The sequence below is a fragment of the Trachurus trachurus genome (genome assembly GCF_905171665.1).
Source record: "Trachurus trachurus genome assembly, chromosome: 1".
Taxonomy (NCBI): Eukaryota; Metazoa; Chordata; class Actinopteri; order Carangiformes; family Carangidae; genus Trachurus; species Trachurus trachurus.
Window position 1 is genome coordinate 4,415,654 of NC_139891.1, and position 14,838 is coordinate 4,430,491.

The 14,838-nt window shown below is 44.3% G+C and overlaps 1 protein-coding gene across 1 annotated transcript in view; it reads left to right on the top strand.

The window, feature by feature from the left end:
- The window catches only part of pkd1a (polycystic kidney disease 1a), a gene marked incomplete at both ends in the record, with an annotated part of 85,936 nt that overhangs the window by 32,909 nt on the left and 38,189 nt on the right, over positions 1-14,838 (top strand). Inside the window, 11 exons of the mRNA XM_083975530.1 lie at positions 1,083-1,207; positions 1,314-1,467; positions 3,150-3,400; positions 4,416-4,796; positions 5,156-5,641; positions 5,737-5,868; positions 7,793-7,968; positions 8,727-8,857; positions 9,913-12,566; positions 13,926-14,123; positions 14,224-14,523. Coding sequence (XP_083831656.1) covers positions 1,083-1,207; positions 1,314-1,467; positions 3,150-3,400; positions 4,416-4,796; positions 5,156-5,641; positions 5,737-5,868; positions 7,793-7,968; positions 8,727-8,857; positions 9,913-12,566; positions 13,926-14,123; positions 14,224-14,523 — 4,988 coding nt within the window. The remainder of the gene's footprint in view (positions 1-1,082; positions 1,208-1,313; positions 1,468-3,149; positions 3,401-4,415; positions 4,797-5,155; positions 5,642-5,736; positions 5,869-7,792; positions 7,969-8,726; positions 8,858-9,912; positions 12,567-13,925; positions 14,124-14,223; positions 14,524-14,838) is intronic.

Sequence of the window (14,838 nt, forward strand, 5' to 3'; positions counted from 1 at the left end):
TAAAGGCCACACACAAAATTGTAAGTATTTCAATATGTGTATAAATATACAGAATTTGCCAGGGAATAAAGACACTACATTTATTAAAATGTCCGTGTCATATTCTAAAAGCTGTAGATAATAAGAAATCTTTATACTGTCAGTCTTTTATAGTTGTGCTGTTCGCTGTTGTACTAAAAGATCAAATCACACGCATTTAATCGCTGCATGAAAACTGTTGCCATTTTGACTGTCCAAGAATAAAATAAGTGTTTACCACATCTAGGTGTTATGTGGTAAACACAGTGTTTGTGAGTCAGTGATAAACATGTGTTAAAACATGGGAACAGTCTCAGGAAGTATGAATAAGTAGCGCTGGATGCTGCCGGTGCCGAGGCAGTAAATAAAAACTCTGCTGACTTTCTTATCGTCGCGGACTAGACTCGAGCATTTCAACTTAGAACATTTGATGTAACACTTCACTTGGTGCTGATGTAGCTCAAGCAGAAAAGTTGAGCTGGACTGACGACATCAGTCTGCTCCAGAGGAAGGACCTTGATGAGGCTGAATTCCTATAAAAAAATCTGCACAACAGACGTCAGAGAAGCCAGCGCAGTTGGAAAAAAAACTGCCTTCAAAGCTGAACAGGAATTCAGTGCCACTGTGTGAAATCCATTGTAGATATGTGGCAGGTTGTAGTTTCTCTGTGTGTGTGTCTGTGCGTGTGTGTGTGTGTGTGCGCCTGCCTGGTGGTCTAATTGCGGTTCTTTGGTCGTGTCTGTCTTTGATTCTGTCTCTGCGTTTGTGTCAGTCTGCAATGGGCAGATACATTCTAGCTCTAGTGAACTGTTCTTCCTTTAGTTTTGTTTGGCCTGTTTCTTCAGAGGGTTTGTTCTCTCGCTTCTTCCTCTCTCTCTCTCTCTCTCTCTCTCTCTCTCTCTCTCTCTCTCTCTCCTTCTCTCTGTCTGAGTCGACTGCAGTCGCTCCATCATTTCTTCTAAATTGCCTCCGCTACCTCTTTCCTCTCTCCCCCTTTTTAAATCCTTCAATCTTTTCCTCCCTCTTTTGTCACCTTGAGTTAATTCTGTTTTCTGCCACTACAGTGCGTGTTCCAGATGCAGGGATCTACATGGTGGGACTGGCTGTGTTTACATCCCATAATCCTTTACACCGTGCCCCAGCTGCCCCTCTCACCGCTCCACAACAACCCCCCAGCCGGGGAATAGAGGTGAGAAGAAACCTGGGCTTGTTTGCTGTCATCCTCCTCAAACATTCCTCAAAGTTTTTTTTGTCTCTTTTCTCAATTTCCCCTTTTTTTTCTCCCCCCGACTCAGACACTGTTGTTCCCGTCTCTGAGCTTTGTTCAAGCAGGTCGTCTGTCCTCCCTTGAGTTCGTCACTCAGGAATTCAGCTCACAAGTCCACGTCCGATTCCAGACCTACAGGCCTCACTGTGATTGTCCCGACCGACGACACCTGCTGCTCCCCAGTGAGTCACACACACACACTTACACAAACGGTCGGCATTAAAAACATTTTGCACATTTCTGGTTAGTATCAGCAGGTGTAAAAAGTAAGCCACCTGCACCCACGCCTCCAGTCGGACAAAAACATTCACACACACAATGACCAACCTTCACTGCAAAAATTCAAAATCTTTCCAAGAATATTTGTTTTATTTCTTGTCAAAATGTCTCATTTCTAGTCAAAACTAACCTCTTTCCACTTAAAATAAGACTCATCACCTAAAAATTTACTTGTTTTTAGATAATTTTCTCTTGTTGCAAACAAATTTTCCCTTGAAATAAGTACGAAAATCTGCCAGTGAAAGCAAGTTTTTTTTGTGCTTGTAATAAGTAGAAAAATCTGACAGTGGAGCAAGTTTTTCTTTCTTATTTCAAGTGAAAATCTGCTTGAAAGAAGTAAAACGTGTTTAAAAACAAGCTACTTTTTATGTGATGAGTCTTATTTTAGGTAGAATGAGATTTGTTTAGGCTGTAAATGAGACATTTTGCCTAGAAATAATACAAATATTCTTGGTAAGATTTAGATGTTTTTGCAGTGTTGTTGTTAGCAAGGTGAATACGAAAGAAGAGTCTGAATGGTAAGTGGGGCAAAACAGGAAGAGGGAAACCAGATCAATCAAGGTCACCTCCCTCCTGAGCTCCTTCCTGTCCTCGTCCAAAATACGCAACACATTTCTGCAACACTTCCCTGGCACAAGGCACAATAGATTGAGATGCTTTCTGTGTTTTTTTTTTTGTGTGCATCTCCACTGAGACATAGCAGCAAAGATGTGCAACAGGCGGAGCAGCAGATAACGGATGCACATGAAAGACGTGAGAAAGAGCAATCCACAGAGAGGAGAGCAGCTTGTTAAAGATCTAGGAGCATGTTTTCTGTTTAACTTTGTGAACGCAGCAGCAGGAGACAAGGAGGATAATTAGAAAAGGCACCTGGATTATTAATTACACAGAAAGAAAGTTTGCCCTACTCCACTCTCAGATGAATGTCGGCCCAGCAAACTAATTATCTTCCATCTACAAACACACTAATCTTTCATATTCATTAGCCTACACCAGTGCCCGATTTTGGGCGTTTTGTTTTTTGAGACTTACTTGTTTGATTTATCTTGTTGATCCTGTGATTCTTTGAGGTTTTGCATCATTATGCTTGTTAGATGTAAAGTGGCACTCTTCGCGCTCAGCTTCTGATTCATATTTGTTTGTCTAGTGTTTTTGTACTTTTAGTATCATTGATTTGATTGAACTTGACAACATAGCTGGAATAATCATAATACAGTATGTGTGGATAACCTGCTGTACTGTCACTCCACACATGAAACAATTTCCTAGATTAAAGTACCCAGAGTCTATAAAATAGTTATCTACACATTAAATAGTAATAGTTATCTACATCTTAAACAGGTGGAGATAGAATTAGCTCCACTTCCACCAGATTCAATATTAAAATGCTGCTACACAGTGATCCAGTAATTATTATATGACATTTAGGGTAATGATATTCATTGTGCTGTGTAATGAGAAACAGAAAGTACAAGTAATAGGAAAAGTTCAGATTTGACCTGTTCTGTGCTTTTCTGTTATTTAGTATATTATGTTCCAACTTCAATGAAAAATAAATGACTGAAACAAACTGCTTGTGTCTCAGGCTGTGGCGGTCCATTGTGCGCTCCGGTGGCTGTTTGTGTCCCAAACAAGACCAATACCAGCGATCCACAATCTTGTCCACGATTGGAGCAGTGGTGTCCCTTCCTGCAGCGGTGCTTGTCCCTCTCTAGTCCCTGTCAGCCAGCCTCCTGTCCTAACTGCACCCTTCCTCCTGGGGCACTTCTGCCCCGTTACACCCTACTGAATGAGGTGGTCGTCACTCTACCAGCAGGACCAGCTGCACACGTAGTGGTGAGATGATTCACTTTTGACTCCAGACTGATTTAAACCATTTTAGTGTTTTTGATTTGAAAGTTTCGCAGACATTTCGGGGCGCCATGTGGGGCAGTGGGTTGAGCAGGCGCCCCATATGCAGAGGCTACACTGCCCTATAGGCAAAGTGCAGTATCTGTACAAATGTCAAACTGAGAAAAACAGCTTTTTGTGTTTTTCATTGTCAGGTTTAAGCATCAAATTATGAATAACTACCAAGTCTATAATTGATTAGATAAAGGTGGACTGAATTAAATGCATTTTTTAGTTTGTCTTTCTGACCAATTTTGACCGTTTTATGGCAGATACTGCACTTTGGCTTGGTATTACTGTAGCTACAGATACGGCACTTTGCCTTGGTTTTACTCCAATGGAATTATAGAGTAAAGTATAGAATGTAGGGAGTACAGTACTTTTTGCAGATACTGCACTTTGCCTTGGTTTCACAGTGCTTTTTTGGATGGACAGCAAAATAAAAAGCTCAATAACTCTGGACATTTTAGCAGTACCAATATCAAATTTTACCAGATTGAAGATAATATGCCACACTTTTGATTGGTAAAAAAAAAAAAATTGAAAAAATGCTGATACTGCACTTTGCCTTTGTAGGGCAGTACAGTCCTTACTGCAGTTGGCCCCGGTGCGAATCCTGCATCGGGTGGCCCTTTACTGCATGTCATTCCCCCTCTCTGTGCTTCGACATTTCCTGTCTCTCCTAACTGTACTGTCAAATAAAGGCAAAAGAGGCAAAAAAGATAGAGAAATTTCAGAAGAAATGTTTGATGACTCCCATTTAGTTTGAGGGTGTTTACAGCCAGGTTGGATGAATATTCAAGGGTTGCATCTGTCGTGCACAGCCTGCCATTTAACTGCAACAAAAATAGCAGATTCAGTTTGGTAACAAAGTTGGTGATGGTGAATCTTACTTTCATCTACCAGGCTTTCATCTGTAAAGGCCTTTGATTTACACTCATCTGATTCCTAATTCTCTCAGGTCCAAGAGCAACTAGAAGACCTACTGGTTTCCCGTGGTGATATCATCGCCCTGCAGCACGATGCTGGCCCCGCGTCCCTGCTGCGCTGCCAGTCCTCACCCAACTCACCCTGGCGACAGCCTGTTTTAGCCCTCAACCAGTCAGAGTGGTTCTGGATCAACGACACCAGACAGACAACAGAGAGCCAGGCCGACCCTGCCGCCGACCCTCTGCCCGACCCGGTGCTGGATCCGAAGGTGTTGGTGGAGGACGGCGAAGGAGGGTGGCTGGAGGACGTAGTCTGCCCAATCAGAGTGCTCTATGTGGGACACAGTGAGACCCAGCTGCAGGGAGCACAGCTGTCTGCTGGTTTGCCCCAGCCCGGACTCTATAGCCTGCTGGTAAGACATCAAAGCAGTATGTCAAATCCCAGCATGCATCAGGAAGATATCAACAAGCGTCAGGAGGCCGCATAAGAATGTAAAACATGTTCTCATGTACATGTCATTTTTTCTGCAGAAGTGAAAATCCATTTAGCAAGATTTTGTGAGGGATACAATTACATGTAATAGGATCTTTTGTTTAAGTCTGTCTGTACGTATTGATATAATTTAAGTATAAATATTACCAACATATTTGTATAGTCACCACATTCCTATCAATCAATACTCGTGAGTGCCTGTGTAATTATTTGTTCTATAATGATACTTCTGCTGTGTTTTTTATAATAACTAAATGAATGTTATTTGATACTTTTCAGGTGACTTCTGCTGAGCCGTCATACCCAGTCTCTGCATCATGCCCATTGCGAGTGGTGCCCCCCCTGGGCTTGACCATACTGCACCCCCTTCCTCGGAATGGCACCCTCTACCTGAGGCCCAACGACACCCGCCTGCTGCTCCGCGTCCAGTCCCGCTACGTGACGAAGGTTTCTCGGCGGGACGGTAATCGCAGTGTCACCTTTCAGCCAGAATGTCCATCAGAGTTTCCGTCCAGCCAAACAACGCTCTGTCAGCCCGGGACAAGTCCGGGGTCTGGGGTCAAAGCCGCCGAGCCTAGCCTGTACGCGGTGCTGGATCTCAACCTGGGAGAGGAGGAGAAGAGGAGTCCGGTGCAGGTGGAGCTGGAGGCCCACAACAACGTGACAGAGGCCAGTCTGATCATGGTCGTGGTGGTGGAAGAGCCCCTCAGCGGACTGGTGGTGCAGCCGCACCCTGCAAACAGGGTGCTGATGGAGTCCGTTGTGGTTAGTGTTTGCTCTCAGTTTTATTATATTTTATATTGATACGTCTTTTTTTCCATGTCTTCATATTAAAATGTGTTTGTGTTTTGTTTTTTCAGAGCTACACAGCATCCGTGCTTGAAGGCTCCAGCCCCACATTTAAATGGACGGTGGACGACAAACCATACTTCACCTATTACAACACTGTACTCAACGTGATCTACCAGCACGCTGCCGTCTACAAGCTCACTGTGAGTTTCTATCAAGTCAACATTGCCAAACTGTCTTCCCTGTTGGGTGCATATTTGTAGGAATATTAATAGTTTGGAACAAGTTTACCTGTGACAGGTTTGTGTTTGATATCCAGCTTTTTAATTGGGCAAACACAAACACTGACAAAAGGTCTTAAAGGGATTTGCCAACATTTTTTTTTTGTCTTGCCTCACTCCCGAGTCCATGACAAGCAGATAGACACCATCCTTTCGACAGACTCCCGTGCAGTAACAAGGGAGATACGGGCAGAGCAGGCGCACCGCTAATTAGCTTAGCTCAAACGCTGGAAGTGTATAGGTAGTGTTAGCCTGCCTCCACCTAAAGTCATCAGAGAAACTCTTCAGCAACTCTAAACGGAAACCGGCGGGCCGATCTTCATCTCAGAGCTGACAAAACTCTCCAGTAAGGCATCTTGAGCGGTCAAATGCCGGTAACGGGACGAGATCGGTCAAAACGGAGGGTTCAAGCTAAGACGGTTTATTTTGGTTCAAGCTAGCTACATCGAGGGTAGGTTAGCTTCCTGTTTCAAAGTAAAAGCACAAATTCTATCGTCATGGTTTTTTTGTATGTAATGGGCAACGGGTGTTTTATTTTGTGAAAGAAATGGCTAGCTTGAGTAGCGCCGAATTCGTCTGAACAAAATTGTAAACAGCTGGTATTTAGACAAATGAACGACACACTGCTGATCTAAACGGCTACTTTCTAGCCTAAAAATGTTTGAAATGTCGATAAAGTGATATATTTACAGAGTTTAGAGCTAAAATGAAATCAGCTTCTGACTGCTGATTTCGGCTCGGGTAGGAGGCAGGCTAACACTACCTATGCACTTCCAGCATTTGAGCTAATTAGCGGTGCGCCAGCTCTGCCCATATCTCCCTTGTTACTGCATGCACAGTCGAAAGGATGGTGTCTATCTGCTGGTCATGGACTCGGGAGTGAGGCAAGACATGAAAAAAAATGTTGGTGTATCCCTTTAAAATGTGTGCCTATTTAACTATTTCGGCTGCACTTTGTGTGGGTTTGGAGAATACGTTTTTCATTTGTAATCAGTTTCTCACACCGCATCAAATGTGGAATAAAAAGACAGATTTTTACGTTCTTTAGTAATTACATCTGACAGAAAGAAGAATGTTACACATGGGAGCGCAATGGGATGATTTTGTACACATGTGTCATATTTTGGTTTTCTTGAAGACCTTTCTGGAACATTGACAATGCAGTCTGCTGATTGTCAATTTCCTGTTGGTCTATAATTATAGAAAACCTGAAAAACATTTCCAAAAGTTCATGTTTTCAAGCCAACGAACTAAAAACTAAGGGCAGTCACTATTTACATTCAAGAATGTCAGAACGGATATGTTTTGTTTTAGACAGTAATACTGCCCTACAAAGGCAGAGTGCAGTATCTGCATTTTTTCAATTTTTTCAATTTTTTTTTACCAATCAAAAGTGTGGCATATTATCTTCAATCTGGTAGAATTTGATATTGGTACTGCCAAAATTTCCAGAGTTATTGGGCTTTTTATTTTGCTGTCCATCCAAAAAAGCAAAGTGCAGTATCTGCAAAGAGTACTGTACTCCCTACATTCTAGAATTTACTCTATAATTCCATTGGAGTAAAAACCAAGCCATATCTGCCATAAAACTGTCAAAATTGGTCAGAAAGACAAACTACAAAATACATTTAATTCAGTCCACCTTTATCTAATCAATTATAGACTTGGTAGTTATTCATAATTTGATGCTTAAACCTGACAATGAAAAACACAAAAAGCAGTTTTTCTCATTTTGGCATTTTTACAGATACTGCACTTCACCTTTGTAGGGCAGTATTGTAGTTAATAGTATTAGTCACAACCACTGCCTTCTGCCGTCTTACCAGTGTTGTGTGCTGTTTTCCAGGTGACGGCCATGAACCACGTCAGTACCCTCACACAACATTTCAACGTGACAGTGGACCGCCTGCAGCCCATGGCCAACCTCACAGTCAAGGGTGTGCCAGATGTGGTCCCTCAGGGCTCCACTCAGACTCTCACCACTTCTGTGCTGGTGGACATGTCTGTGGCTGCCACCTTCCGGTATGAACGTAGGGGGGGGGGACAGATGGACAGAATCATAGACGGATAGCTGAGAGATATCCTCTCCGGGGGTCTGTGTTTGTTGAAACAGAAACTAAGTTAGAAAACTGCCTCGTATTTTTTTTTTCTATTTCCCCTGCTATTTATTTTGAAGACAAAGACAAGCACTGCATCTGTTTGTGTTTGGCTGCTTGTTTCTTCTCCTCTGTCCGCCTGTCTCTCTTTCTCTCTGCTCTTTTCTCTGTTTTCATCCTCCTGCGCGCTCTAACAGCAGCAGTCGTACCATGCAGGGCCTTGGATTTATAACTGTGTGGTTAGAGCAGATTGCTGACAAGAATTTTCCCCTGTACTTTTTTTCCTTTTTCTTCCACTCTTTCTCTTTTGCTCCCCCCCTCCTCCCCTTTCACATTCCCACCCTCCCAACTGTGGTGCACTCTTTCACTTAGTTTCCCTCCACTCTCACCATTCTTGGTCCAGAGAGGCTTCCTGAGTTCCTGAGTCTTGAGTTTCCACTCCTGCTCGTCCAAACCCTCTATTGCCTCGTCAGAGAAGATTCCCACTTTCCAGCTAGCGACTGAGTGTGTGTGTGTGTGTGTGTGTGCGTGTCTATGTGTGTGTGTAGGAGTTGTGGTGGGTAGGGAATAGGAATTGTAATCAGGGCATCTTTTCATCAAAGCAATACATTTCTCTGAGCTCCCCTATATTTGTAGTTTTATATTGTTTATTGTTTTGTTTATTATGTCTCTGTTATGCTGCAGTTGGTCTTTTGGTGACGGGGGATATATGGAGTTCGAGTACAAGCCTCCCTACAACCCTGCCCTCCTCTGCCCGGAGTCCCCCAACCAGGTCCTCTTAAGCAACAATGTCACCTATATCTACTCTCAGCCAGGTAACCCCTCCCATCAATGAGTTTCACCTTGTTTAAAATGTATTATACAACAAGTAGTTCCGACCAAGCAATCTGATTGGTCAACAAGACATTTAGAACGTGCTCCAATCAGCCTAACTCGTCACTAAACATATTACTCCGCCATGTCATGTTGTTTTATCCATCTCCATGGTAGCCATCCATGGATTCTTAGTTTTATTATTTTAGAAACGTTATGTTACTCGTGAAAATAAATCACAAACTAAATCAACCTCCTGTAGAGTGCTCCTTTCAGATGCCAAACTCAAATTTTAGAACAATTAAATAACCATTTTTTAAGTGAATGTGCTGTAAACTGCCCCGTTTTAGCCGAGAGGCTGTTCCCTTCCGTATGTGTACAGTCAGAGAGACACTAGTTGTAACCGCGGTGAAAATAAAATCTGGCCTGGAGCTGAATATTTCGTTGGATAAAACGGAAGATACCTCTATGTTTCTCTCTCTCTCTCTCTCTCTCTTTACGACTTTTGGGCTTTAATCTGGAGTAATCGCAGTGTTTGGCTTTCCCTATCAGCTGTGTCGGCGACGCGGTATTGATTTAGTTTGGGAAAGTCCGAGACCGTGATAAAACATTAACGTCAGCTCAGAGTTCACTCATCTGAGACTAGAAAATCCTTTCTGTTGCTAGGTCGTTACTAAGGGTCGGATTATTTGCTGTAGAGGTAAACTAGGTTCCATTACACATAGGAGTCTACTGACGTAATTGATTGTGTTTCAGGTATTAGTCGGACCCCATGTATTCCCATGGAAACGGGAAGCACACTCGCAAAAACCTTTCAAATTTGAGAGCAAATTGTCCATCAAAATTAATATATTTTTGATGATACATTTTATTTTGTTGGTAATAGTTGTATAATCGCAATATTACCCTCAAGGGCGTGCTTAAACGTAATTTGAGCACTTCAGTCACTACCCCTGAGGGTAGTATTGCTTAATTAAGATATACACATTTTGTATTTTTACCCTCAAATGTATCATTTTAGTTGACCTCTTTTTTCTTACTCCCTCTCTCTGCACAGGAATATACACTGCACTGGTGTCCGTGTCCAATCGTTACGACAACATCAGTCAGAGCATCAACATGAGCGTCTACAGCATCCTCACACGTGTTGATATACAAACAGAGCCACGACTCCTCCTCGCTGGCAGGTCAGCTGACTTCGAGGCTCACCCTCTGCCCTCGCCCTACGGAATTCACTACGACTGGCACTTTGGCGACAGCTCGGCCCCGCTTCAAGGCCGGCGTGTGGCACACACCTACACACGCAGCGGCTTCTACAATGTCTGCGTGTCGGTGAACAACACCATCAGTTCCACTGAGGCTTGTGCCGAGATGTTTGTATATGAGAAGATTGAAAAACTAGAAGCGGAAAGTTCCTCTCCCACAGAGCTTCACAGTGCCACTGCAGTGTGGGCCCGCCTTGCTTCAGGTAATAACATCACATGGACATTCTCCATGGGCGATGGCATGATCTACTCTCCATCTGAACCTAATGTGACACACAGCTACAGCAGAGACGGTAACTACACAGTGAACGTGACTGCTGCTAACGCCCTGGGCTCTGTTTCCACAAACCTAGCGGTGCAGGTCTTTGTCTTCCAAGTTATAAGCATGGAGCCGTCCGGGTGCATCCAAGAACAGACCCCTGTCAACTTTCAAGCCTCGGTGTCCGGAAACGAATCGGCTCATCTTTACGAATGGTCCTTTGGGGACGGAAGCTCCAACGAGACACACGTCGGCGACCCCAGAGTCTCACACAAATACGAATCAGTTGGGAACTACCAACTCTCCTTGCTTCTCTCCAGTGGGGTCAACAGAGCCACCAAGGTCAGCTTCTCCAGATGGGTGTGTGTGCAGCCCGCTTTGACCAACATCAGCCTCACACTTGAGAAATCACACTACGCCGTAGGAGAGGAGATCCTGTTACAGGTCAGAGCCGAGCCAGAGTCCGACTACAGCTATGAGTGGGACTTTGGCAGAGAGGAAGAGCCTGTGCTGGTTGATGGTTCTGGGGAAATTGTTAAAACGTATGAAAAACCAGGTCAGTACTTGGTGACGGTCACTGTCTTCAACAACATCTCCACCAGCAACACCAGCCTTGTGATCGAGGTTCTCATGCCAGTCGGACCGATTGTTATTCAACATAACGGCACCAAGTACAACAACCTGACGCTAAAAGCCCCGTATGCTTTCACAACTTCTTCCTTGGCCACCAATGTCACCTACATCTGGAACTTTGGAGATGGAAATGTGCACACAGGCCAGAATACACTCCACACCTACAACATCTCAGGAAACTACAATGTCACACTGACAGCAACCAACACAGTCAGCAGTAATCAAACCACTTTACCCGTTGCTGTGCTCGCACAAATCCGTGGGTTGACCGTAAACTCCAGCTTGATAAATGTCCCTCTGAATGCCACCGTTCACTTCGAGGCCCAGATGGAGGAAGGGGACAGCGTCCGCTTCTCTTGGATCCTGTGCGACCGCTGCACCTCGATACCAGGGACCCACACCATGTTCTACACCTTCCGCTCTGTCGGCACTTTCAGCATCATCGTGACGGCGGAGAACGACGTAGGGACCGCGCAAGCGAGCATCTTCCTGTTTGTCCAACGTGAGCTCGAGGGTCTGCAGATTTTTGCAGGAGGCGCGGAGGAAGGTGGAGGAACGGGCGTCGAAGGTTGCTGCTTCGCTACGAACCGCGTCCTCCACCTCCAAGCAGGATTAAAGGAAGGAACCAACATGACCTTTACCTGGAACCTCATCAGAGAGCAAGACCCAACCAGCTCAGTTTTCAATACAAGCGGGAAAAGCGTGGAGGTGAGTTTCTCCACACCGGGTCCGTGCGACATCTCCCTCCGGGCCGTCAACCTGCTGGGCCAGCTGTCCGTCAACAGAACCATCCACTTCCTGGAACCAGCCCGAGGGGTGAACCTGCAGATCAGCAACAACCCGGTTGCGGTCAATGCTCCGACTAACCTGACAGTTTTGACCACGGAGGGGTCTGACCTGCAGTACAACTGGTCTGTGAATGGGGCGTTTCTGCCTTGGAACAAGCCCGCCAACACCCACACCTTCATCACTCCTGGAAAAAAGCTAGTCACTGTGAACGTCTCCAATGAAGTTAGCTCAAAGGTCGTGTCTGACTACGTAACCGTCCAGGACGTCATTTCTGGACTGAGGTTCACAGCTACGAATGTGACAGAGCAGAGTTACGTAGCAACAGGTGTCACCGTCTTACTTGAGGGAGAGTTCCTGACGGGAACCGACGTGACGTGGATGTGGCTGTTAGACGGGAGCACACACAGACCACAGTTTGGGAGGAAAACAACAGTGATTTTCCAGGAGCCAAAGACAGCTATTGTAACTCTGAATGCCACCAATGATGTCAGCGGGCAAGTGGTCTCCAGGGAGTTCTTCGTTCAGGACAGGATTCAAGGTTTGGAGCTGAAAGCGAGTGCAAAGATTGCAGGAGTCCAAGAGAAAGTGGAGTTCACCATTTCCATGGCAGCGGGCTCAGACGTTGAGTTCATCCTCAGCATCAGTGGAGACATCACCTTCACCTTTCAAACCAACCAAACCAACGACCACATATTCACATATGTCTACCCCCACAACTTCACCCGAGTGGATAACTACATGGTGAATCTCACGGCTCACAACCGGGTAAGTAAAACAAGACATTGTAAGAGAATGTAATGATGTACATCATTTTTCACTACAAGATAGATGATACATTGTTGAGTTGAGTTGAGTTGAGTTGAGTTGAGATTACTTTATTTATCCCATAGGGCAATTCTGTTTCTACAGCTGACCACCACACCAAAATCACATACACAAGCATACATATAATTGAGGAGGAAAGTGCAAGGACAGTGCAAATTTGAGATCAAGTAAGATAAAAGTACAAAAATATAATAAATATATGAGAGGGCAATATATACGTAAAAACACATGTCAACAACAGTACTAAAAACTACAGCTTCAAGCCAGCTGAGCATTCAACAAACTAATGGCAGAAGGCACAAAAGACCTAGAATAACGATTGGTCTTCCTGAGAGGCTGCATGTAACATCGTCCTGATGGCATCAAGGTAAATTCACAGGCCAGAACATGATTATGATTATTAATGATGCCTGCTGCCATTTGTGAGACCCGTCTTTCCCAAAGGGAGTTCAAGTCAGTAAGTTGGGTGCCAGTAATTTTCGAGCAGACTTTCACAATGTTATTTAAACAGTTCCTGTCCTTCACTGCCAGACTGTTAAACCAGCAGATGAAAGAGAAAGTGAGGAGGCTCTCAATATATGAGTCGTTGTAAACATAAAAAAACAGTCATTGCCAACAAGATTATCACTACTCCTGAGCACTACCCATTTGTGTTGCCACATTTTAAAATTGTACAGCTTGTAGGATCATTTACCAATGAAGAAATACTGTATATTTAATATATACTTATGCCGCTCTGTATGTTAATACATAAGGTTTGCTGTCACTGCCAAATGTGTTTGGATATTCACACATTGATGCTGACTAGCCATTGATTTTGCTGACATAGTACACTTCACTCTACTCATCTGTATACTGCTTACATTACTAAAGCCTGTGTAAAATTGAAGAGAACATGAAACGTATAATTAAGCTTATTGTTGATGTTTGTTGTCATCCTCCACTCCACTGTGTACTATAAATATGATTTAACACACAAAGCCTGAGTGTCTGAAAATTGGTGGCTGTTGACAGACTAATAACACGTACTGACAACTCCAGCTGCACAGCAAAGCTTTTACAAAAACATACAGGGTGGCATCAGAATAATTACATGTAGTGTGTCATCAGAATAACTGGAAAAGTTCATCATACATCTACACATAGGCTTTTTACAGAAAGCAGGAAACGCTAACATTTTTAATCAAATCATCACTACAGTACTCTTTTTCTTACAACTGTAACTCTAATGTCAACAAGACTAGATCATATAATCAAACTAAGACGCCGCTCTTCTGCTTTTGTGCTGCATGCATCCAGGTGAGCTCCAAGAGGCGGCACATCCAGGTCAAGGTGATGGAGAAGGTGCGTGGACTTTCCATCCTGGGATGCTGCGCGGCGATCCCTGTCGGTGTGAAGAAAGTGTTTGTGGCCAGCATCCAGACGGGCAAACCCATCAGCTTCCTGTGGACCTTTGACCTGCACCACCTCCATCCCTCATCACATATTGGCGAAGAGGTGAAGCTCAGTAAAAGATTTCTGCCTTTATGATGGTGACTTGAATATCGCAAAACAACTGGCAATTGCTGATGTATCTCAATGTGTCTCACAGCCCAAGGTGTCCTACACGCCGGAGGAGGCGGGGTTATTGACCATCTACCTGAGGGCCTTCAACCTCCTGCATTCTCAAAACGTCACCATGCAAATCGTCGTGCAGCACCGGCTGACGGCGGTCGACCTGTACGCGTCGCCGCAGGACACTTTCACCAATAAGACGATAACCCTGATGGCCGCTGTCACACCCAGGTCTAATTCTGTGGAGTGTTTGTGGGACTTTGGTGATGCTTCAACTCCAGTTCACACCAACACCACAACTGTGGGTTACAAGTACAGATACCCAGGACACTACAGGGTCCAGGTAAGTTCTTTTGAATTGCATTACTCCACATGGATCCATCATTAAAGATATAATTATGTAGGAATTCCCCCCATCTAGCGGTGCGGTTGCATATCGGAACGTATTCTTGATGTTGCATTCACATGAAATCGGGCAGACGTCAGACAGACAACAGACGCTGCATGTAACAGGATAAAAAAGCGTCTATGTAAACAAGTGGTCCGCCAGCACGAGGCAAAACAATACAGGCGTGACAATATGTTGTCATGGTGATGTGGTATTGTTTACATGACCCACGTTTTACCGTCTTTCTCTCGTCGAGTAAAATGACATCCA